The sequence below is a fragment of the Salmo salar genome, chromosome ssa09, assembly GCF_905237065.1.
Source record: "Salmo salar chromosome ssa09, Ssal_v3.1, whole genome shotgun sequence".
In the NCBI taxonomy this organism is placed as follows: Eukaryota; Metazoa; Chordata; class Actinopteri; order Salmoniformes; family Salmonidae; genus Salmo; species Salmo salar.
In genome coordinates this window covers 23,623,777-23,649,798 of record NC_059450.1, presented here as the reverse complement: position 1 = coordinate 23,649,798, position 26,022 = coordinate 23,623,777, and the positions used below count along the sequence as shown (strand labels likewise).

The 26,022-nt window shown below is 41.6% G+C and overlaps 2 protein-coding genes and 1 long non-coding RNA gene across 10 annotated transcripts in view; 1 reads left to right on the top strand and 2 right to left on the bottom strand.

The window, feature by feature from the left end:
• Positions 1-17,051, top strand: part of rtn1a (reticulon 1a) — a 52,905-nt gene extending 35,854 nt beyond the window's left edge. For 2 of the 4 annotated variants that reach the window (XM_014210748.2, XM_014210750.2), the window contains 6 exons: positions 13,051-13,258; positions 13,393-13,531; positions 13,984-14,053; positions 14,725-14,771; positions 16,018-16,076; positions 16,231-17,051. In XM_014210748.2, coding sequence (XP_014066223.2) covers positions 13,051-13,258; positions 13,393-13,531; positions 13,984-14,053; positions 14,725-14,771; positions 16,018-16,076; positions 16,231-16,273 — 566 coding nt within the window. In that variant the 3' untranslated portion in view covers positions 16,274-17,051. Of the gene's footprint in view, positions 1-7,631; positions 7,840-7,895; positions 7,987-13,050; positions 13,259-13,392; positions 13,532-13,983; positions 14,054-14,724; positions 14,772-16,017; positions 16,077-16,230 lie in introns of those variants that run through there. The other 2 variants (XM_014210751.2, XM_045723507.1) reach the window with 2 other exon arrangements.
• On the bottom strand, positions 2-5,306 carry LOC106610984 (uncharacterized). Its single transcript, XR_006770970.1, has 3 exons — positions 5,210-5,306; positions 1,526-1,658; positions 2-1,062 (listed from the first exon to the last, which is right to left on the bottom strand). It is a non-coding gene; the product is annotated as an uncharacterized lncRNA (long non-coding RNA).
• Positions 17,052-17,380: 329 nt separating the features above from the next.
• tdrd9 (tudor domain containing 9) overlaps positions 17,381-26,022 on the bottom strand; it is a 31,039-nt gene continuing 22,397 nt past the window's right edge. For all 5 annotated transcript variants that reach the window (XM_014210746.2, XM_014210744.2, XM_045723506.1 and 2 more), the window contains 6 exons: positions 22,276-22,346; positions 22,081-22,190; positions 21,693-21,789; positions 18,219-18,357; positions 17,918-18,109; positions 17,381-17,752 (listed from right to left, as the gene is read on the bottom strand). In XM_014210746.2, the coding sequence (XP_014066221.2) occupies positions 17,654-17,752; positions 17,918-18,109; positions 18,219-18,357; positions 21,693-21,789; positions 22,081-22,190; positions 22,276-22,346 (708 nt within the window). In that variant the 3' untranslated portion in view covers positions 17,381-17,653. The remainder of the gene's footprint in view (positions 17,753-17,917; positions 18,110-18,218; positions 18,358-21,692; positions 21,790-22,080; positions 22,191-22,275; positions 22,347-26,022) is intronic.

Here is a 26,022-nt window from a genome sequence, read left to right as displayed (position 1 = left end):
CTGATGTGTTTGCTGTGTTTATTGTGTAAATCAAATCACATTTTATTGGTCACATACACATGTTTAGCAGATGTTATTGCGGGTGTAGTGAAATGCTTGTGTTTCTAGCTCCGACAGTACAGTAATATCTAACAAGTAAAATCTAACAGTTTCACAACATACCCAAAATACACGTACATCTAAGTAAGGAATGGATTATCTGTCTCTGTGTCTGTGTGTTAGGAGTGTGTGTATCTAGGCTGTGAGTGGTGATCTGATTTGTGTGTATAAGGTGCACATGTAGCCTATTTATGCTGGGAGTGCAAAGCTCTAGTTGTGTGTGTGTGAAAGGGGGATGTTGCATGTATGGTTGTGGTGGTATCTAAGGTGTGTGTTAGTCGGGGCCTGGGTGATCAGGCTTAGCTGTTTACCCCCCCTCCCCTCTGTCTCACAGCAGACACGCCCTAATCACGCTCTCTGTCTGCCGTGTGAGACAAAGGAGAAAAAGAGGGTGGGTGGGTGTGAGACGACGCTGTTTATGATGATGAATGTATACATACATGCTGTGAGACGACGCTGTTTATGATGATGAATGTATACATACATGCTGTGAGACGTCTGTTGTGTGTCTGTGTTCTGTGTCTGTGTGTGTTTTGTGTGTGTGTGTTAAGGTGAAACTCTATGTTGGACCAAGGTGTGTCATTGTTATCGCCCTCATAGTGTGATGGCTCTGTGGGGGAGCTGTTTTCATGTCGGAGACTTTGAGCTATTTTTGTGTGCGAGGCTGTTGGGAGCATCCGGATGGCACTGACGGACTGTCTCCATGGCAACCAGGCCACACCCATCCTAATTACATCAGTCTCATCCATCAGCTGCCAGGGCACCTTGCAGCGACTGGGAAAGAAAGGCACAGCCTTCATCTGCCTTTTTCTCCATCATGGTGTGCATTAGTATTGCCTGACGAGGAGAGAAAATGGTGTCCTTTATTCCTCCTCCTTGCCTTTCCAACTGGCTGTCATTTTCTATTGCAGCCATGCTTATTGTAGGAGAGAGATGGGGTTGGTTGGTCTGCCTTTTCCTTACCTGTGAATGAAAGTGAGTGATTTTAAGATTAAAAATGGAGAATAGAATAGAATCTCCACATTAAAATGCATGACTAATAGCCTATAAATCTCTTTATAAAATATACAGAGAAGGAGCCACACAGGACTATGTGGATACTTTATTTTCATTGAACAATAACCAGTTCCTTTCATTCAGTCACTGAGAGTTGTGAGCATAATAGCTTGTATTCTCTGAGCTTTCACTATAGACGGGTTGGTTGTTTAGCAACAAAAGTGATGCGTGCGCAACTATGGGGCAAAACAGACTGGTTTGGCTTAGCTTGTTGATAACATACATAATTTCTCAAATACATTGTTACAGTTGTTGGTTAGCTAGCTAGTGAATTTTAGCCATATTAGCATTGACATGAAATCAGTCAAACACCTCCGAACAAGACATGGTATCAAGAACAAGATTAAACTAGCTGAAACGAAATACTTACAATTCCCCACAGGGCAGTTTCTTGTCATTGTTGGTAGCTATCTGGCCATCCAGAATCACAGCAACTCACAGTCTTCTGCCCCGTTGATGGTGTGCATCGATCTCGTGACGTTGTGAGTTAACCCATCTACGGACTGGAATAAGGTGTTAGGAATAGGCCTATGTCATCACCTGTCTGATGGGGTTTGTTTAACAGTGATTCATTCTCCTTTATTTGCCTCTAAACATTACAAGTTCATACAGTCAAATACCCAATGATAGAATTGACCAGTTGGATGTTCTTTGGTTTGAATAAGCTGTTGAAGCAAAGACATACAGGTTTGGATACATGTTTGATCATGCTGGCTTGGGGCATGGTTTGAGCCAGTGTCGATGACTTTAGTGGTCTAACCGGGTCAGGCTCAAACTAGTTCACTCTGCCTCTACCTAAAAATGTAGAACATAATCTGACTACAAATCTGAAGAGTGAGGAATATTGCATCAGCTTGTTGAATATCAGAAGCAGAAATCATACAGGCCTGTATCAGTGATCAGGGTTTGGCTGCGTGCCACGGTACCTACTGTACGTTTTGGTTCAACATCCTGTGTTCATGGTGGCTGGGCAGGACAGTAATCCCCAAGGTCTCTACAAACCAGAGAGCTTGACAGAAACTCACCCATGACTCACTCTGTGAAATAGGCTATAGGCCTATACCAATTGTTTACTGTGCAGTACCAATGTGAAAGCAAAGCCTGCTATCTAGCGCTAAGCCTAATAAAAGGGAATTGGATGCTGAACAAATTATTAATGGGACTTGCGATCGTAAACGTCTCATTCTAAATCTCTGCCATACTTCTGACTTATAGGCTAGTTATTATGAGCACTCCATCCCTCCTACACCGTTTAAGCCAGAAACGTCATTCAAACTTTAAACGTATAGACTGGTCTGGAATAGTGTGCTTACATACTTTTGATATATTTTATACTTTTTAACCTGTTAAGCTTTTTGTAATTGTTTTCCCCATCTTCACTTAAATGGGACTTTTTTCAACATTCTAAAGCATTCCCCATTTATTAGACAGTCACATGACTTCCAACATTCCATTCACTGTAAACAATGCAATTCTTGACACAAATCAGCTACTTTGACCACTTTCCCAACAACTTAGGCAAAAAGTTAGAGCATATGAAATCTTCCTCTACTTGTCTGCTATTCAAATCCGAAATCAGAACAGAAATATATTTTACCAATCAAACAGTGGAGCTGTTTTAGTAACTCGTCAACAGTAAGCTATAGGGTTGGGTGACGCCAACCTTTGTCCTATAGTGATTATGTACCCATAATTCATCATCACGATATATACTGAACAAAAATATAAATGCATCATGTGTTGGTCCCATGTTTCATGAGCTGAAATAAAAGATCCCAGAGATGTTCCATACGCACAAAAGCTTATTTCTCTAAAATGTTGTGCAGGCTGTGTAAGGGCTTTTTGACCAAGAAGGAGAGTGCTGCATCAGATGACCTGGCCTCCACAATCACCCGACATCAACCCAATTAAGATGGTTTGGGATGAGTTGGACAGTAGAGTGAAGGAAAAGCAGCTAACAAGTGCTCAGCATATGTGGGAACTCCTTTAAGACTGTTGGAAAATAATTCCAAGTGACTACCTCATGAGGCTGGTTGAGAGAATGCCAAGAGTGTGCAAAGCTGTCAAAGGCAAAAGGTAGCTACTTTGAAGAATATAAAATATATTTTGATTTGTTTAACCCTTTTTTGGTTATTACATGATTCCAAATGTGTTATTTCATAGTTTTGATGTCTTCACTACTATTCTACAATGTAGAAAATAGTACAAATAAAGAAAAACCCTGGAATGAGTAGGTGTGTCCAAACTTTTGACTGGTACTGTACACTGAACAAAAATATAAACACAACATGTAAAGTGTTGGTCCCATGTTTAATGAGCTGAAATAAAAGATCACAGAAATGTTCCATATGCACAAAAAGCTTATTTCTCTAAAATGTTGTGCCACCAATTTGTTTACCTCCGTGTTGGTGAGCATTTCTCCTTTGCCAAGATAATCCAACCACCTGACAGGTGTGGCATATCAAGAAGCTGATTAAACAGCATGATCATTACACAGATGCACCTAAAAGGCCACTCTAAAAGGTGCAGTTTTGTCACATAACACAATGCTACAGATGTTTCAAGTTTTGAGGGAACGGGCAATTTGCATACTCACTGCAGGAATGTCCACCAGAGCTGTTGCCAGAGAATTGAATGTTAATTTCTCAACCATAAGCCGTCATGTATATCACATACAACGTCGTTTTATGGAATTTGGTCGTACAACCACAGACCACGCCAGCCCAGGACATCCACACATGGCTTCTCCACCTGTAAGATCATCTGAGACCAGCCACCCGGACAGCTGATGAAACTGTGGGTTTACACAACTGAAGAATTTCTGCACAAACTGTAAGAAACCGTCTCAGGGAAGCTCATCTGTAAGCTCGTTGTCCTCACCATGGTCTTGGCCTGACTGCAGTTCGGCGTCGTAACCGACTTCACTAGGCAAATGCTCACCTTCGATGGCCACTGGCATGCTAGAGAAGTGTGTTCTTCACGGATTAATCCCGGTTTCAACTGTACCGGGCAGATGGCAGACAGTGTGTATGGCGTGGTGTGGGTGAGCGGTTTGCTGATGTCAATGTTGTGAACAGAGTGCCCCATGGTGGCCATGGGGTTATGGTATGGGCAGGCATAAGCTACGAACAACGAACACAACTGCGTTTTATCAATGTGAATTTGAATGCACAGCGATACCGTGACGAGTTCCAGAGGCCCATTGTTGTGCCATTCATCTGCCGCAGTCACTTCATGTTTCAGCATGATATGCACGGCCCCATGTTGCAAGGATCTGTACACACTTCCTGGAAGCTGGAACTGGAACACGCTGTTGTACATGTCGATCCAGAGTATCCCAAATATGCTCCATGGGTGACATGTCTAGTGAGTATGGCCTGCATACTCACTAGACATGTCCCCCATTGAGCATATTTGGGATACTCTGGATCGACATGTACAACAGCGTGTTCCAGTTCCCACCAATATCCAACAATTTCGCACAGCCATTGAAGAGGAGTGGGACAACATGCCACAATCAACAGCCTGATCAACTGTGAAATCCGTAAATTAGGGCCTCATTTATTTATTTATTAACTGTAACTCAGTAAACTTTTTGAAATTGTTGCATGTTGCGTTTATATTTTTGTTCAGTGTATATCACATACGATGGTATTGACCCCTATTGGCCAACCAATAAAAAATAAATAATACTTGACTAAACCGTTGGGCTATAGCACGAAATCGAATGCTACAACTGGACGAATCATAATGACATATAATGTTGTTGAAAGCCTGGGCCGAGGCTAAGTGCAGGCAAATATTTTATAATATTCCTTTCTGGTGGAGGAGCTTCAGCATGGAATAGGTGTGTGTCGCACACATGACAGAGCGGTGACAGTCTGATAAGCAACGTCCCCCGACACCAGATGGTTGAAATATCAAAACGAACTCTGAACCAATTATATTCATTTGGGGACAGGTCGATGAGCAAACATTTATGGAAATTTAACTAGCTAGCTTGCTGTTGCTAGCTAATTTGTCCTGGGATATAAACATTGGGTTGTTATTTTACCTGAAATGCAGGTAAAGGTCCTCTACTCTGACAATTAATCCACAGATAAAAGGGTAAACCGAGTTCGTTTCTAGTGATCTCTCCTCCTTCAGGCTTCTTCTTCTTTGGACTTCATACGGAGGTTGGCAACCAACTTGAAGGTTGGAGTGTGGACCTCAGTTCATCTTTCAATCACCCACGTGGGATATGCTCCTAAAAACCAATGAGGAGATAGGAAAGGTGGGACTTGCAGCGCCGCCTGGCTACGCATACGCAATGATTGAATCACATGTATGTGTCCATTTATTTTGCAACGCGAGCAGCATGTTATCGTAGTGAGTTAGGTTAACATCATGGGCTGGATAGAGGCAGTCTACCACGTTCAGAACTGAATAATAATGGATTTATTTGCCTCATAAAATAATTGTAAAATAATAAATAAATAATAGTATAATAGCACAAACTATCACTTATAAAGCTGTGATTTAAGAATAGCCTGGGCTATAGACTTTCATTCTTGTTATTTTTGAAAGTGGCAACTTTAGGACAACACCTTCTTAGGCTAGAAAATTTGGGAAATAAGCTAAATATCTTTAACTTGTCTTAAAGCTTTTATGATAGACCTAGTAGGAGGATAGGTTATTGGCCATTTGGTTTTCAACTTCGCGTGGAGGGATTTTCCCGGTCCACATGGATCATCTCGTAAGAAGGTTAAACTTTATTAAACTGGTCATTAGATGTTTTCTATAGGCTATTGATATTGTTTGTTTTCTCTCATTATTACCCTGGCTACCTTTTACATTTTTAGGCTATTCAAATAACTCTTTGAGATTGAACTCTGTTACATTCATTGTTTGATCGGGAGAAAGCCATGCATAAAATGATGAAAGTGTAGCCTATAGCCCAAAGTCATATTCATAGCCTATCGAATGGAAAGAGAGGGGAATATAGGCAACCCATTTTTTTACAGCTAGACACAAGAAAGTCAAGGAGTGTCCGACAGAGAGAGAGAAACAATATTTTCTGACTGGACCTTTTGCGCTGCTTTGTTGGAATTCTTCTCTCTGTCTGGCCTACATTTCTCTCTTGCGCTCTGTATATAACAAAAAGTATTTATTTAAATAGGCTTTAGAAAATAGGAATAGGCAAATTACTCGGGAATGTCAGTTGCGTGTTCCCCTGCTGTGTGCCGCGAGGCGCCGTTCCTTACTGCGCAGCACCAGTAAAGTTAAAAGGCTTAACCATCATCTGTCACATCACTGTGTCATCACCATCGACTATGGCTGTCAATCATCGTCAGTAGACGACGCTATCGTAATATCACCCAACTGTAGTAGGCTAACGTCCCACTGACTGCCTTGAAACTTTGAATTTGTTAACTACAGCACAGAGGGAGCACATTCTAACAATGACACAATTAGTAATTAATGTAACTTTTGACACATCCACTACTTTGACCACTTTCCTAACAAGTTAGTCTATTAAATATTAGTCTACTTCTCTGCGACCCAGATCTGAAATCAGAACAGAAATAGTTTCAACCAATCAATTGGTTCAACTACCACAAAAATACTTTTAACCAGATAAAAAATGTTTACTTAATGAAAAATTACCATCTAGTTTGAAAACGGTATTGTTCACCAATAGTCTTCCTTGATAAGAATAAGCAAAACACGTTTTTTTAAAACACGTTTTTTTTTCTCTCGGGTGGCGGTATTTTGTCAGTAAAAGAAAATGTAGGCTAGTTCCAGACAGTTGCATGATTTGTAATATGATTCAACGATTGGCATTTTAGATGACAACCCAAACTTAGCCATCAAACTCCATTAAGCCTTTATTATGGTATTTAAACCGTGTCAGATTCTATCAGCAGCGTTTAGAAACCATGTCCATGACGTATGTGTCTGTTGTTTTGAAGGCTTCCTGCCTCTATGTTAAACCGTCCCATTGTCCTTTTGTGTTGAACAATAAAGGCTGGGTGTGTCGGTGTAGACACGTTACGTGTCCCTCATTCCACATATTCAGAGCAAGTGAATCTGTCTCAGTACCCCAGGGAGTGCTTTCGCTCTCTCCCTCCATCTATCTCTCACTCTCACTCTCTCTCCTTCCTCCTATCTATCTGTGAGTGGAGGGGGAGAAAATGCAGCACCTTAGCTATGGTAATTGCATCAGGCAGGTGCTCACCAGATCCTCACAGAGCTGAATCTTTTTAATAGAGCAGTGCATTTCAGCCTGCAATCTTCATCATCACTGTAAGGTCATATAACACCCTCACAGACGTTACAGATCTGCTGAGAAACTCACTCAGTAGATGGTATACTGCCAATGAAGTCACCTGCTGCGGGCTATAGATAAGAGAATAAATGATCGGAAAGAATTCCATCTTCCTGTCTGGTGGAGGGAGATACCATCCACCATTTTGAATAAGATAGTCACTTTAATTTTGCCCTTGCCAAGCAAGGGCTCACTGAGAGGGTGTGTGTACTAGTGTGTGCTGGATCCCAGCTCAGGTCTCTGGCAACCCATCCCCTTAACCCTCCCCCAGACCAATGACTACTAGCCTGTGCTTGTGGCCACTCCCCCTTCATGCTCTCCTTTTGTCTGTGGATAAAGCAGCTGCCTCTATCCCTGTTCAGCCATGGGAGCCGCAGGTCAGTACACACGCTTCTACTGCACTAGCTAAAGCTTTTCTCTCTTTGTGCAATCTGTAGATCAGATCACAATGCACATATGCTGCTGTATGTCAAGTCTCTCCGGCATTGCTGTCCTGCCTGTCTGTTTTACGGCTGCTTCGCTTGGTGCGTGTGTGAATTATTCTTTTTTTGCATCTCCATTTTAAGCAACACAGTAGATAAATGGCAAATCATAGAGTGAGTTTCTGACTAGTGACAGTGGGTTTATAGGGAGTGGCACTCAGATAGAAATGGAAGATTAAAGATGAAGGGGTGGTAATCCAGCCTTATTGAGTAGTTATTGATTACAGGGAAAGAGGTCAGTCCGTATTGGTTATTGAGAAGGGAAGCTCAGTATTGATGATTTGGGCGGATGATTATGGGGATATGGTAAAATGTGCACCCTTCCCTCACAAGACGAGAGGGTCAGTGGTGGTAAAATTAGAGTCCTTTCAGCACCCAGTTTTAGAACACCTTTTTGGCATCCGCAGATGCCTGTTAGAAAATAAAGATGGCCATCATCTCTGCCGCTCACAGCTCCACAGCTAAAATTAGAGCAGGAAGGCGGCTGGGCAGACAGGAGGGTTTAGGGAGGAAGGAGAAGACACCCAGAGCACGCAGCAGTTTTTCACTCCTCTATGGAACAGGAGCACAAACTCTTTGGAACAGGCTTCGTGTCCTCCTCCTCGTAAAACAGAGGGCTTGCAGGTGTCACATCAACAGTTGAACATTGAAATACATGAATGTACACTGAGCCACAGTCACTGGATGTGGAGGAGCTGGCTCACAACTGTGGGTGAACCAGACACTTTTCTCATGGAAACAAGCCTGTGTTTCCAGCCAACACAGGAGAGGGCTGTGGGGGTCACTTGAGCTGAGCTGGAACGGTAGACTGACTCAGGCCTAATCCAGGGGTGACAAACCTCTGCCATCTTTGTTGGGGGCTGAAAACATATTGAGTCTTATGCCCAAAAACCATAAATAGCAGGACATGGCGCCAGTCTTTTAAGACACCATTGAATTGGATGTAAACTGAACATGGCAGGTAGCCTAGTGGTTAGAGCATTGGGCCAGTAACCAAAAGGTTTCTAGATTGAATCCCCGAGCTGACAAGGTAAAAATCTGTCGTTCTGCCCCTGAATAAGGCAGTTAACCCACTGTTCCTAGGCCGTCATTGTAAATAAGAATGTGTTCTTAACTGACTTGCCTAGTAAAGTGTTGGTCCCATGTTTCATGAGCTGAAAGAAAATAAATGTTCCATTTGCACAAAAAGCTTATTTCTCTCAAATTTTGTGCACAAATTTGTTTGCATCCCTGTAAGTGAGCATTTCCCCTTTGTCAAGATAATCCATCTTCCTGACAGGTGAGGCATATCAAGAAGCTGATTAAACAGCATGGTCATTACACAGGTGCACCTTGTGCTGAGACAATAAAAGGCCACTGTAAAATGTGCAATTTTGTCACACAAGGGAGCGTGCAATTGGCATACTCACTGCAGGAATGTCCACCAGACCTGTTACCAGAGAATTGAAGGTTCATTTCTCTAGCATAAGCCACCTCCAACATCGTTTTAGAGAATTTGGCAGTACATCCAAACGGCCTCACAACAGCAGACCACGTGTAACCACGCCAACCCAGGACCTCCACATCTGGCTTTTTCACCTGCGGTATCGTCTGAGACCAGCCAGCCGGACAGCTGATGAAACTGTGGGTTTGCACAACCGAAGAATTTCTGCACAAACTGTCAGAAACCTCAGGGAAGCTCATCTGAGTGCTCGTCGTCCTCACTAGGGACTTGACTTGACTGCAGTTTGGCGTCGTAACCGACATCAGTGGGCAAATGCTCACCTTCGAGGGCCACTGGCACACTGAAGTGTGCTCTTCATGGACGAATCCCGGTTTCAACTATACCCTGGCAGATGGTGTCGTGTGGGCGACGGTTTGCTGATGTCAACGTTGTGAACAGAGTGCCCCATGGTAGCGGTGTGGTTATGGTATGGGCAGGCATAAGCTACGGACAACGAACACAATTTGAATGCATTGAGATACGTTGATGAGATCCTGTCATGCCATTCATCTGCTGCCATCACCTCATGTTTCAGCATGTTGTCAAAAGGGTCTGTACACAATTATTGGAAGATAAAAATGTCCCAGTTCTTCCATGGCCTGCATACTCACCAGACATGTCACCCATTGAGCATGTTTGGGATGCTTTGGATCGACACGTATAACAGCGTGTTCCAGTCCCCGCCAATATTCAGCAACTTCGCACAGCCATTGAATAGTGGGACAACATTCCACTGGCCACAAACAACAGCCTGATCAACTCTATGCAAAGGAGATGTTGCTCTGCATGAGGCAAATGGTGTAACACCAGACACTGACTGGTTTTCTGATCCACACCCCTACATTATAAGGTATCTGTGACCAACAGATTCATATTTGTATTCCCAGTAATGTGAAATCCATAGATCAGATCAAATCAAATTGTATTACTCACATGCGCCGAATACAACAGGTGTAGACCTTACAGTGAAATGCTTTCAGGATTTCTGATCAATTTGATGTTATTTGAAAGTACAAAAAATGTGCTTTTCTTTCAAAAACAAGGACATTTCTAAGTGAACCCAAACTTCTGAACAGTAGTATGTGTGTATATATAGGCAAAAAGAAGCAGGATAGAAAGGTTTTCTCTTTGACTCCTCCGTTTTAATCGACAGCTCAATCAAACGCAATAAAACATAGGTTAGAGCAAAATCCCACACGTCAGGGGCGTCTGAGGTTATCTGACCTAACTGCCTGGGGTACACTGGGATTACTGCTGTAAAGGATATCACAACGTAGACGTGGTAAGGAACACTATACTGTGCTGCCGTATTCATTGACCTGGCCAAGGCTTTCGACTCTGTCAATCACCACATCCTCATCGGCAGACTCAACAGCCTTGGTTTCTCAAATGATTGCCTCGCCTGGTTCACCAACTACTTCTCCGATAGTTCAGTGTCTCAAATCGGAGGGCCTGTTGTCCGGGCCTCTGGCAGTCTCTATGGGGGTGCCACAGGGTTCAATTCTTGGGCCGACTCTTTTCTCTGTATACATCAATGATGTTGCTCTTGCTGCTGGTGAGTCTCTGATCCACCTCTACGCAGACAACACCATTCTGTATACTTCTGGCCCTTCTTTGGACACTGTGTTAACTACCCTCCAGACGAGCTTCAATGCCATACAACTCTCCTTCCGTGGCCTCCAACTGCTCTTAAATACCAGTAAAACTAAATGCATGCTCTTCAACCGATCGCTGCCTGCACCTGCCCGCCCGTCCAGCATCACTACTCTGGACGGTTCTGACTTAGAATATGTGGACAACTACAAATACCTAGGTGTCTGGTTAGACTGTAAACTCTCCTTCCAGACTCACATCAAACATCTCCAATCCAAAGTTAAATCTAGAATTGGCTTCCTATTTCGCAACAAAGCATCTTTCACTCATGCTGCCAAACATACCCTCGTAAAACTGACCATCCTACCGATCCTCGACTTCGGCAATGTCATTTACAAAATAGCCTCCAATACCCTACTCAATAAATTGGATGCAGTCTATCACAGTGCCATCCGTTTTGTCACCAAAGCTCCATATACTACCCACCACTGCGACCTGTACGCTCTCGTTGGCTGGCCCTTGCTTCATACTCGTCGCCAATCCCACTGGCTCCAGGTCATCTACAAGACCCTGCTAGGTAAAGTTCCCCCCTTATCTCAGCTTGCTGGTCACCATAGCAGCACCCACCTGTAGCACGCGCTCCAGCAGGTATATCTCTCTGGTCACCCCCAAAGCCAATTCCTCCTTCGGCCGCCCCTCCTTCCAGTTCTCTGCTGCCAATGACTGGAACAAACTACAAAAATCTCTAAAACTGGAAACAGTTATCTCCCTCACTAGCTTTAAGCACCAGCTGTCAGAGCAGCTCACAGATTACTGCACCTGTACATAGCCCATCTATAATTTAGCCCAAACAACTACGTCTTCCCCTACTGTATTTATTTATTTATTTTGCTCCTTTGCACCCCATTATTTCTATTTCTACTTTGCACTTTCTTCCACTGCAAATCTACCATTCCAGTGTTTTACTTGCTATATTGTATTTACTTTGCCACCATGGCCTTTTTTGCCTTTACCTCCCATCTCACCTCATTTGCTCACTTTGTACAAAGACTTATTTTTCTACTATATTATTGACTGTATGTTTGTTTTACTCCATGTGTAACTCTGTGTTGTTGTATGTGTCAAACTGCTTGCTTTATCTTGGCCAGGTCGCAATTGTAAATGAGAACTTGTTCTTAACTTGCCTACCTGGTTAAATAAAGGTGAAATAAATAAATAAATACAAACTATTGAGCACTGTGGTTATTCTATCCCTGTGTCATTCTGTGGTGACCCTACAGTTGGGTCATGTTGGGGTGATCCTATGGTTGGGTCATACTGTGTCATGTTGGGGTGATCCTACGGTTGGGTCATACTGTGTCATGTTGGGGTGAACCTACGGTTGGGTCATACTGTGTCATTCTGTGGTGACCCTACAGTTGGGTCATGTTGGGGTGACCCTACGGTTGGGTCATACTGGGTCATGTTAGGGTGACCCTACGGTTGGGTCATACTGGGTCATGTTGGGGTGACCCTACGGTTGGGTCATACTGGGTCATGTTGGGGTGACCCTACGGTTGGGTCATACTTTGTAATGTTGAGGTGACCCCAGTCACCCCACAGATGGGTCATCATACGGTCTCTGTAATCATCGGTCTTGGTCATACTGTAGTGCAGGGATCATCAATTAGATTCAGCTTCTGGACGATTTTATTTTTTGAGCGAATAGTCAGGGGGCCAGAACATAATTACAAATAATTTGTAGACTGCAAATTGACCGCAAGAAGCCCAAACAGATATGACTAAAACAAACATTTAAAACCTTGTTTACATTTGTGTACGGTCACATCTCTTTCTATTATGCGTGGGAATACTTTGGAACAGATTTACAAGATTAAAATCACTTGGAACTGATGTGTTTTTAATCTTATGTCCCCCCCCAAAAAAGTTGGGGGGCCAAATTCAGCCCGCCAGTTGGGGATCCCTGCTGTAGTGTATAATGCTGGGTCTAACACTGGATCCTAACTCTCCTGTCTCTGTCCTCCCCCCAGCAATTGACCTGCTCTACTGGAGGAATGTGAAGCAGTCTGGAGCTGTGTTTGGCAGCGTGCTCCTGCTGCTCTTCTCTCTGACCCAGTTCAGTGTGGTCAGTGTGGGAGCCTACTTAGCCCTGGCCGCCCTCTCTGCCACCATCAGCTTCAGGATCTACAAGTCTGTGCTTCAGGCCGTGCAGAAGACCGATGAAGGGCACCCATTCAAGTGAGTTAGGGAGGATACAGGATCTGTGTTTACTCAGCACATGAAATAATCTGACATTTAAACATTCACTCATCTTTTTTTGCAATGCCACTTTAGCCTGGACACTAATAGTCTGTTGAACTTCTTCCCTACAGATCTTATCTGGAGGTGGAGATCTCTCTGTCCCAGGATCAGATCGGTAAATATGCTGACAAGGCTCTGCTCTATTCCAACACCTGTATGAAGGAGCTCCGTAGGCTGTTCCTGGTCCAGGACCTCATCGACTCACTGAAGGTCAGCCTCACTCTCACCTCTGGGCTTAAAATAATGACATTGTCTCCCAAGTGGCGCAGCGGTCTAAGGCATTACATCGCAGTGCTTGAGGCGTCACTGCAGACCCGGGTTCGATCCCAGGCTGTGTCATAACCGGCCGTGACGGGGAGTCCTATAGGGCGGCCGGTTATCGTAATTGGATCGCAATTGGATATCACAAAATTGGGGGTAAAAAACATAATAATAATAATAATAATGACATGGTGGACACAACCATCTTACCAACACTACACTCTTTAACATATGTCATCTCAGTACTATTCCTGCTGTTAAACATTAAGTTACACTTAAAACATCAAATCATTTTATTATGGCATACCTTCAGTCAAACGTCGTATACACATACCATAAATTGTGGGGGTGGGTTTGTTTAAGCAGTGCCAATAGTTAAATGTTTTTACCCTGGATTGCAGTTTGCTGTCCTGATGTGGCTGCTGACCTACGTGGGTGCTCTCTTCAATGGCCTGACTCTGCTTATTCTGGGTGAGGATCCTTCTACGACTGGCTACTGTAGCTGTTATACTCAGCTCTGCACCTCTCTACTGCACACCATGTTCAGCCTGACATACAGCTCATACTGTATTTTGTCTCAGCTGTCTAACATTTTATAAAATGTAATATAATGAATCATATTGAAACCTCCATTTACACCATCACAGAGCCAATCTGAGTATGTACTATAATCAGGGGAGTGGGCTGTAATAAGCAAGCATCACAGTACCCCAGTGTCAGTCAATGGTTAACCCAACACAGTGAGAACAAACGCTGTGGAGCAGGGAAACATGACCTGACAAGAGCAACTCAGACAGCCTGATGGTGGCCTCATCACATGGAACCAGTAAGAGTTTTACTGAAATCTGTATCAATTCTGTATCACAGTGGATTATTGATCGTTCTGCCCTTTTGAGCAAAAACAATCAATTTCCTAGATTAGGATTAGTCGCATCCTAAAAAAATCCATATTATGAAATTCCAGAGGTCAATTCATTATGGGCCTTGTTCAAAGGATTCATTCACAACTGAAGACGTGATCTCATATTTTTGTTAAGTCTCTGAACTGGGGCTTGGTTGACACAATGTGTACATGAGAATATTCCCAGGGGGACACTCCAGGTCAAACTGCTTCAACACGCGCTCACTCTCTTCCCCTACAGCCGTGGTGTCCATGTTCAGCATGCCCATTGTCTATGAGAAAAACCAGGTAAGAACTTCCCCTCACTCTCTAGAACACATGTACTGTACATGTACTTTTTTTTACAATACAAAACACATACAAACATAGTCATACAAACATCACACGTGCCCAGACTAACACGCCCATCTGCAGCGCCCGCACACTCTCCGCCATATGTCCTCAAACTGTACCATTTTGATTCTCTCTGTCACCCGGGCTCTTTAAACATTTCGATAATAAAGCATTTGACCTTTCCATTGTGTTAACCATGGAGGATTGGTTGATTTCCAGTTCAGTTTTTCAAAAGGATTGACAAGAAAAGTATCATCCAACCCATCAGGTATCTCACTGCACCCTCATATGCCATGTCTTGAAATATGCAGACGGATTAAAAGTAAATAAATGTACATTGTAATACTTCTGACAGCCACCTTTCTAACTCTGGCCATAACTTTTGAATTTAATAATCCATGCCTTCTGGGAATGTTATAGTCATTGTTAGTTTTACATTTACGACATGACTCTGCTGTTGTGTAGAATTTGTGAATTTTGTCTTGTGTAATAAATTGTATATATTATATTCATATACTGGATTAAGCATACAGTTTAGTTAACTGTAATTTCGTTAGTTATGTTCCAACATTCCCTCCATTTTATGCGAATATCAGTTATTTTTAAGTCTAGGTTCCAATTGTTAATTCTGAAAAGCTATCCAAGGATTGTTTCATAGGGTTGTGTTTTTAGGGAGTGATATTGGTTCTTGTAGAATACATTTAATTTTCTTCCCTGTTGTTATAGTGTTAACTATGAAGTTTAATATTCTTCGCTTAATCCTTTGAAAATACACACAAAAATATTTTGCCGACAATAATGTGCATCTTCAATATGTACCCATTGTTACTCTTTAGTGCATTTAACAATATGTGACAAGTAAAAGCCCTGGGTGGTGAGTTGATACAAGTCCAAGTCTGGAAGGTTAAAACCACCCTCAGACTTAGGAAGATCTAAAACTTTCCTTTTTAATTCAGTTTTATTTGCCCATATAAAGTCTTATGACAGAGTATACTTTTTTTAAAGAATGTCTTCGGTGGGGTAGTTGGTATTACAGAGAAGTATAAACTCTGGCAGTCATGCCATTCTGAAGAGGTTTATTCTACCCATTAGATTTATAGAAAGACTTGTGTTTAATTAGGTCTACTTTGATATTGTTGAGTAATGGGATAAAGATTTTTTTTTAAAGCAATCCAAATTGTTTTTCTCTCTTCACCCTCAGGCACAGATTGACCAATATGTGGGACTAATACGGACCCAAGTGAACTCTGTGGTGGGGAAGTGAGTAGTAGTTATGACCTTTTTTACTCGAGAATAAACACTAGTCCCTGGAACATCCCACTATAAAATAGATTGGAATGATGTTCATATTGATACAAACTAGAAAAGTTTAACACTGTATCTGAGTGGTGACCTCCATGTTTTGTCTCGACAGGATCCAGGCGAAGATCCCTGGGGCCAAGCGAAAGGAAGAGTAGACCTGCATCTTGCTAACAGTGGAGTCCAGCTCAGACTCAGTGGCAGACAGCTTGATCATTGTTGGATAGCCTTGTCATTATCTGGGGGTAGTACTATGTCATCTAGAAGGTGTTCTCTAAAACCAACCACTGGAGAAGCCTTGACCCCCAAAACTGTCTAGAATGGTTAACACACACACAGTAAATCACCCATGTTCAAGATATGTCTAGGTAGACAAGTACACAATTTGGAAGAAAATGTATTTTTTATTTTGTGTTGCTTGTTATTAAGCGCATGAAGTCAAGCCTTGAGTCAATATTATTTTGTATCTTTCGTGCAGTTCTCACACTAGTTTTTATTTTCCTTCAGTGCTTACAACAAACTAAGGTTTGGCACAAAAAAAGCGATATGCCTACAGAAATGCTCTGCTGCCAATGTTAAATACTGCTTCATGTTTCTGAGTTAGCTGGTGGGGCTTCTCAGTATATATAGTCAATATATATATAAATATCGAAATGATTTCCTTTGTGTTTTCAAGCACAAAATAATTTGATGTGGTAATTGTATTTGTTTTTTTGCATAACTATGTAACTACACACAATATGTTTTAGGTACTGTTGTTCAACTACTATGAAGACAAGGAGTATCTGATGATATTTAGCTTGTTTGAATTAACTGTCCAACTTTGTACTGTTCACCTACACTCAATGTAGTTCTTAGACCCTGGTCTAACTATTTGCACTTACTTATGTATTTAATTACAGAAGACAAATAAATGTTCCTTGATGTATAATGTCATCATTTTTCAGATGCATTACTAAAAATAGGGTCCAAGACAAAAAAAAGTTGACGAGGGCAGTCTCGTCTTGAGTTAGAAATATTAGGACATACGAGATGTTATGTTTCGTAATGGTACAGAGAGCATACAACACTGGATAAATATCCACAGTGATTTGAAATAACATTCTATGAACAGACAGACACCTTCTGGCACAGAAGCCCTTTCCTGTTGCGTGTATGCTGAGGTGACAAATTTAACTTGGCTGTTAGGTCACTGAACTAAAGCTAGCACCATACCTTGACTTTAAGTCAGATTAATTTATACAAAAGAAAAGGAGTTCCATTCCTTGAATATCAATGATTTATATTCCAAAATTATAGTGTAGTTATACTTTCCAAACATCTAACACAGCAATAGCAAAGCTGAATAAAAAGAAAAACCCAGGACATGAGAAGCATGGCTGGACCATGTGCAAAAATGATCCAAATATATACCACAATTATCAAAAGAGAATGTCCTCCCTGAGGGTTCCATAAGAAAATCTTGTAAAACATAAATAAGCGTAGTCAAGGTGAAAACAACAGCATGCTGTGCTTCTGGTTGCTGCTTTAGAATGGCCTCACATGTTGAGCAGTGTGACAGGGTGTAGCTGGAACAGGACACCTTTGTTCTTTCCATCTTCCTTCTGGACAATCTCCATCTTCTGACTGGGATCCACCTGTACACAAACACCATGCACACAAAATAGTCACACATACACGCTCAATATAATTGTTTAAACACTAGAAATTATAGTTAAGTATGGGCCTTGCTTTCTATATAAAATCAGGACTGTTGATTGAAGTGGGGAAAAATAACATTACACCATGAATTCAAACCATACCTGGTTCCATTTATTTGGTTCCTCATAGTACACAGGAACAAGGTCTTCCCGGGGGGGTGACTTGGTAAATAACCTGACGAGGCGTTCGCGGCAGTCCTCCTGCAGGCTGTTGATCCTGTCAGGCCCCAGGTGCAGAGGACCGTTGGGCCCCTCACACACCAGACGGTTGATGGCACCACGCAACGCATTGATCTGATCCAACACAAAACACAAGGGTTATGAGTGGAAAGTTGAATCTCATGTTCTATGATAAATATTGATTTGAATGGACTGATGCAGGAACTACAAGGGTGTTAGCTACCTCTGTGATGTCCTCTACATCGAATTTGACATCAAAGGCGAGCTCTATGTCATGTTCAGGTAGGACAGCCTCCTGAGACTGGACGTTCCACCCCAGACCACAGAGGGCGCCAGTGTAGCTGGTTCTCTCCTCATTGGTGCTGCAGAGAACAGGCAAGGTTACATTACAGACCTGTAGAACTTAATGCATGATTTGAAGTGAATATTACAACATTATTTATGTTATCACTTACCCCCTAGGGTCACTTAGCCCCCTAGAGTCCGCGTGGAAATATAATAAGGAAAAAATAAAAGTTGTCAGTTTAAGCTAGAGATGTGGTTTTTTTCGCATGAGGCTGCGTCTCTATCCACCGATGTCGCCCTTCCGCATCTGCAGTGAAGGGTGGCAGAGCTAGAGCCGTGTTTGTCAGACCATGAGACATCCCAAAAATCGGTCTTCTCACGAACACAGCTGTTGTGTCCGAATGGTTTACCAAACAGTTTATATTAACTTAACCTCTTATGGAAAGATGACTCTCACGAACACAATGGTGTTCTCCGTTTTGCTCTACGACCGCCACAAGTGTCTTGGGACTCGTCTTCTGTCTGTAGCGTCCGAACAGTTTGGGCTGCCCACTAATATGACCCCTCTATGTAAAGGTGGGTCTCTCACGAAAATGCCCGTTTTGCTCTAGGACGCCCACAAACCTAGTCTGGGTAGGTTAGGTGCAGTCATGAAATTTTGTCAGCATGTTACTGTCATGCAAAAGACCGCTGGTCTCACGGTAATTGACCTTTAATTAACAAACACGTTTAGTATCTCCAGGCCTCCAAGCATACAAGCCGCTGATGCGTGCCTTTGGAACATCTGTTTACCAAAAAAAAGTATAATAAATCAATTTAATATACACCATCACAATAAATCCATTATTTATTTTAGCCATGTCTAAAGACACGTTATGAAAAACAGAATATAAAAGTTGGCCTACTGTATGTTATCTGGCTATGCTCCATGCCATAGGCTTTAGGCGTGTTCATTTAGCTGACAAGATATGCCTTTAAGTCCCGTGCCATTATTTACAATTATATTCCTATAAAATAATATAACTTAGCGGAATAAAATAAAAGGGATATTTTTTCCATTACGGAGCGAGTGCGCATATGAAGTGGTTATGTTGAGCGTAAAATGTATCATTTGAAACAGGTCCTATATGCTAGATTTAGAGTAATTTGGCAACTTTAGTTGTGAATGATAAACCTTAGAATGTCTTCAATAAAAACATAAGGGCTGCATGGCTATTGATGATTTGAGAAAGATGAAGAAAAAAAAAGCTTGCACTCCATTCCATGCCTCAGGCTGCACAGCTGTTCTCTCATCAAGTCATCATATTTTCACCCATCAGACTATTGTCAATTTAAATAAATAAAGGAGAGATGAGATGGAAACGCAAGGTGGTGAGATTCTGTATAGCTAAAAGGTAATGTCAACCAATTAATTATGAAAATATTAAAAATATATATTTTACTTGGCTATTTGAAAATCAAAATTCAGTATAATTGTAGGCTAACTGTAAGCCGCCGTGCACAATCAATGAACAAACAGCGTTGCCTAGGACTATACGTTCTCTTCCAGATTCGACGATAGACATTTTGGAGAGTAGCATAAAGCAGTGGTGTAAAGTACTTAAGTAAAAATACTTTAAAGTACTACTTGGGGTATCTGTACTTTAGGAATGTAGTAAAGTTAAAAATATCAATAGTAAGGAAATAATGTACTTTGTACATTTTCCCTGACAACGAAAAGTATCAAGAGAACATCCCTGGTCATCCCTACTGCCTCTGATCTGGCAGACTCACTAAACACACATGCTACATTGGTAAATGATGTCTGAGTGTTGGAGTGTTCCCCTGGCAAAAAACAAGAAAATGGTTTAAACCTGGTTTAATTTATGTAAGGAATTTGAAATGATTTATACTTTTACTTTTGATACTTAAGTATATTTAAAACCAAATACTTTTAGACTTAAGTAATATTTTACTGGATGACTTTCAATTGAGTCGTTTTCTATTAAGATATATCTTTCCTTTTACTCAAGTATGACAATTGGGTACTTTTTCCACCATTGGCATAAGGTAACCAGTCCATCCAGTATGCATAATAACAGACAACACTCAAAGGCAATCACTTGAATTTGTTTAACTTGAGTATAGGCTAGACCAATTATGTACCAAAGACATCTTAAATCAGTTTTGTTGAATGTTTTTCTGCCATGAGTAATATGCAGTAGGCTATGTATTGTATAACGGCAATCATAATATTAACTCCGTTTTTTTTTCATATGCTCTAATATGAGCATGTATTTTGAATTAATCATCACCTTAGAAAGAGCTTTTCATTTCATTGTGTTAGGCTTCGAAACATTCACAACGACCATGTTTTAAAATTAATCACATGATTTCCCATTCCACCGGTCTAATGTCTACTGCTCGCGTTTCTTGGCCCAGCAAGTCTCTTCTTATTATTGGTGTCCTTTAGTAGTGGTTTCTTTGCACTAATTCGACCATGAATATCTGATTCATGCAGTCTCCTCTGAACAGTTGATGTTGAGATGTGTCTTGTTACTTGAACTCTGTGAAGCATTTATTTGGGCTGTAATCTGAGGTGCAGTTAACTCTAATGAACGTATCCTCTGTAGCAGAGGTAACTGGGTCTTCCTTTCCTGTGGGGGTCCTCATGAGAGCCAGTTTCATCATAGCGCTTGATGGTTTACTGCACTTCGACATTTTCCGCATTGACTGACCTTCATGCCTTAAAGTAATGATGGACTGTCGTTTCTCTTTGCTTATTTGAGCTGTTCTTGCTATAATATAGATTTGGTATTTTACTAAATAGGGCTATCTTCTGTATACCACCCCTACCTTGTCACAACACAACTGATTGGCTCAAACGCATTAAGAAGGAAAGAAAGTCCACAAATTAACTTTTAACAACACACAACTGTTAATTGAAATGCATTCCAGGTGACTACCTCATGAAGTTGGTTGAGAGAATGCCAAGAGTGTGCAAAGCTGTCATTAAGGCAAAGGGTGGCTACTTTGAAGAATCTCAAATATATTTTGATTTGTTTAACACATTTTTGGTTACTACATGATTCCATGTGTTATTTCATAGTTTTGATGTGTTCACTATTATTCTACAAATGTAGAAAATAAAAACCCTGGAATGAGTAAGTGTATCCAAACTGACTTACACTGTGTGTGTGTGTGTGTGTGTATATATTTCTTTTTTTGGGGGGGATACCTTCAGGTATCCTAATATTCCAAATCAAATAGCTAAATTATCCTTGTTATGATCATCTTAAAACAACTCCACGTTAGCTTGGTAGAACCCCAATCATTTCACATTCCCTATAGGACCTTAAGGTACAGTTTTCTGATAGGTAATTTGATCAAATGTAAATGTGGTGAGGAGCATACTATCTCCAAGCAGACTGACCGTAGCTCTATGACAGGGCTGAAGAGCATGGTGATGAGGGCAGGCAGGCCGTGGATGTGAGGCATCAGCGTAGTCTCCTTCAGTAGAATGCATGCGCCTAGAGCAGCACACACACGCATCTTACTGTTATAACAAAGTCAATGTCTGGTAGGGTCTCACCCTTATTCTAGAGCCCTCAAACTCAAGTGTGGACCATGAAGCCAGTTCACTTGCATTCCCCCCCCCCGAATCAGGGACTGATTTAGACCTGGGACACCAGGTGGGTGCAATTAATTACCAGGCAGAAAATAAAACCCATCAGGATCCGGACCTCGTAGGGTAAGAGTTGAATATCCCTGTTCTGGAGTGTGCTTACATCCCAGATCACATCCCATTCCCAGTACTGTACCTGTGGCATTGACAGACACTACGCCGGCCACCAGCATCCTCTGATGGCTGTCCTGAGGACTGTCATTCAACGCCACTGAGTTGATGCTGTCCTTTTCTATGCGCACCGACCTGTAAGGAGTTGACATTAGCACTGGGATATAGTGTCACCAGAAGTGGGCCAAACTATAACCTGATCTGGGTGACACTGACTAACCTGTAGTGGCTGACATTGCAAAAGCTGTGGAAGTTGACTTTGTGAGGGCTGGATGGGCCATGCACAGGAACCTGTTGGGAACAGCATCAGCAACACTTACTTACAAATCAGCAGTAACACTCAAATGGGCATTCTGTAGCCACTAACATTCATACACATTTATGTTATGAGTCTTTCTATAAACTAGGACGCCAGTTAGTATTTCCTACACTGAACCTTGTTACAGCTGTTGATGAGTATCAGCACACCCCCCCCCCATTACATTAAGATAAGGGGGATAATAGCTCCGGTCATGTGAAAAAGTGCACCCCTTGGAAATTATATTTTTTCATATTTAATTTTTTTGTAAATATTTGGACAGATGGATATGTAATCTTCACTTCAACACTATTGCAAGATAAAGGTAACCTAATATAACAAATTAAACTGAAATGATACTTTGCAACAACAACAAAAATGAACAGAAATGCAATTCCATAGTGCGGAAAAATAAGTACACCCCTAGCTTCAATAGCTGGTTTTGCCCCCTTTGGCGAAATATCTTAATGTAGCCATTTCATGTAACTGCCTATCAGTCTCATATCGACTGGGAGGATTTTATTTTCTCCCACTCTTCTTTACAGTACTGCTTTAACTGTGTGATGTTGGAGGGATTTCTTGCATGCACAGCCCGTATCAAGTCCCCCCACAGCATTGACAGGATTGAGATCTTGGCTTTGACTCAGCTATTCCATAACCATTTCTTCTTTTTGCACCATTCCGTTGTAGCTTTGCTTGTGTGTTATGGATCATTGTCCTGTTGCAAGATCCATGTTTGGTTCAGCTTCTTGACAGATGGCCTCACATTCTCCTCAAGAATTCTCTGGTACAATATTGAATTAATGGTTGACTAAATGAAGGCAAGTTGTCACTCAGGCAGCAAAGCAGCCACAAAAAAGAATGCCACCATGCTTTACAGTCAGTATGAGGTTCTTCTGTTCAAAGGCCGTTTCATTTTCACCTGGCATTGCGGCCAAACTCCACCTTTGACTCATATGTCCAGAGCACATTGTTCCAGTAGTTTTGGTCTTTACCCAGGTGTTGTCTGGCAAACATCAGTCTTGTCTTGATATTCTTTTTTTGAGAGCAGAGGCTTCTTCCTTCCTAACCTCCCACGTAGGCCAAGTTTGTGCAGTCTCTTTCTGACAGTTGACTCATGCACTTCGATATTGATTGTGGCAAGAGAGGCCTGTAGATCCCTTGATGTTACCCTGGGGTTCTTAGAGACTTCTATGAGCATGTTTCGGTCAGATCTTGGGATGAATTTGGTGGGATGACCTGATGGCCAGTGGTCTGGAATTTTCTCCATTTGTGGATGATCCGTCAGACAGTGGAACGATGTAACCCCTCCCAGACTCACAGGCATCAATAATATTTCTTCGGAGGGCCTCTGAGGCATTTTGGTCTTTGCATGACGTGTTACCACACACCCATATGGTTAAGGCAGCGCACAATTGGCCCAGCGGCATCCTGGTTAGGGTTTAGCCGGGGTAGGCCGTCACAGTAAATAAGAATTTGTTCCTATCCAACTTGCCTAGTTAAGTAAAAGGTTAAATCAAAAAAATAAAGACCAAACCAGACAACATTTCGAATCTTTATAGAAGGCTGGACCCTTGCAAGGTGCTCTAATGATTTCCTAATCATTTACACCTGTTTTGGTGCACCGGATCCTAATTTTAGGTGATGGTAAAGGTAAGGGTGTACTCATTTTTTCTGCATAAGGCAATTGCATGTTTATTTTAATTCCATAACATTTTCAAATTAAAACATTGTGTGTGATGTGTTAAATTGGGTTACCTTTATCAATGAATGTGGTTGGAATTTTGAAAATATCCATGTGTTCAAATATGTAAAAAAGAGAAAAAGAACACTTTCCAAAGGGTGTACTTACTTTTTCACAATAAAATTGACAAATTGATTTAAAAACTGTGTTTAACACTATCATGGTTGGCGTCTAGATGGGCTTGTCCAACATCGTGTGACGTAAAACATTACTTTTCTGTCTTTGCATTTATGGTATTGTAAGTTGTTATCATATATTAAGCATTAATCAATTAAATGAGACATTGAACTTGAACAGTGTACAAATCCTGGATCTAGCTGTTGGACAGTTTTTTGTATAGATCTCAGAAATGCAGTGTAACATTCTGTCTCCTTATGTTATGCGGTGTGAAAACAGTTCATGGGCATAGAAACCCAAAATAATAAAAACGATAGCAAAATCGAATGCTTCTAACTGAAATAGTCACTTTTATACTTCAAACCAAAATCAATACTGTCATTAACATGGTTCTTTAATAACTATGCATAATACTAGGATGTGCATTTGGTGTCCAGCTGATCAGTTACGCCATGATATTTTCACGTCCTCATCTGATCCAGGAAGGAATTTTCCGAATGCGAGTCAAGTGACAAACAGCTGTTGTGATGTTGCGTCGCGCACACACCAACAGGCCAAACTGCAAAAAAGGTGTTTGCGAGCAATGTCCAGAATATTTTGTTGTCTCATTTGTTACGGCAGTGAAGACAGTTGTGCCTGGATCCACGTTGGATCTAATATCCCTAGCGTATTGATGTTGCGCATCGGTTGTCTGATTGATTTACAGCAGCGTCTCGTTAGTTTTAACAGAGAAAGCATCAAGGTAAAGTGTTCATATATTTTTGTGCCTCGGACTAGACACAGTCTACTGTGCGAAGTTGTGTAGTATAGGTTATTATGCGACACCCAACGCTATTCCAATTAAATGGCATTTATTCAAATGGTGAAATTAATGCTACCAGTATTCATGGCTTTATTATGCGTACCTGTGGCGGCCACATAAGCTCCAGAAAAATTGGCATGCATGTACCCAATCTATTTAGTCAGACAATGCCCACAATATTCTCACATTTTAGAATTATATACTGAACAAAAATATAGAATGCAACATGCAACTATTTCAAAGATTTGGCTGAGTTACAGTTCATGTAAGGAAATCAGTCAATTTAAATGAATTCATTAGGCCCTAATATATGGATTTCACATGACTGGGCAGGGGCGCAGCCATGGGTGGGTCTGGGAGGGCATAGGCCCACCCAATGGGGAGCCAGGCCCAGTCAATCAATTCATTTTTCCCCACAAAAGGGCTTTATTACAGACATAAATACTCCTCAGCACCCCGCCCCCCCGACAATTCCGCAGGTGAAGATGCCAGATGGAGGTCCTGGGCTGGCGTGGTTACACACGGTCTGCGGTTGAGGCCGGTTGGACGTACTGCCATATTATCTATAAGCCGACATTGGAGGGGGCTTATGGTAGAGAAATTAACATTCAATTATCTGGCAACAGCTCTGGTGGACATTCCTGCAGTCAGCTTGCCAATTGCACACTCCCTAGAAACTTGAGACATCTGTGGCATTGTGTTGTGTGACAAAACTGCACATTTTAGAAGGCACATTATTGTCCCCAGTACAAGGTGCACCTGTGTAATGATCATGCTGTTTAAATCAGCTTCTTGATATGCCACACCTGTCAGTTGGATGGATTATCTTGGCAAAGGAGAAATGCTCAATAAAGGGATGTAAACAAATTTGTGCGCAAAATTTGAGAGAAATAAGCTTTTTGTGCATATGGGTTCTATATTAGGCCCTATATGTACAACTATATAAATTATACAATTGTATAACATTGAGGTCCTTGAAAATGACAAAGTCCCTGAAAGTCCTTGA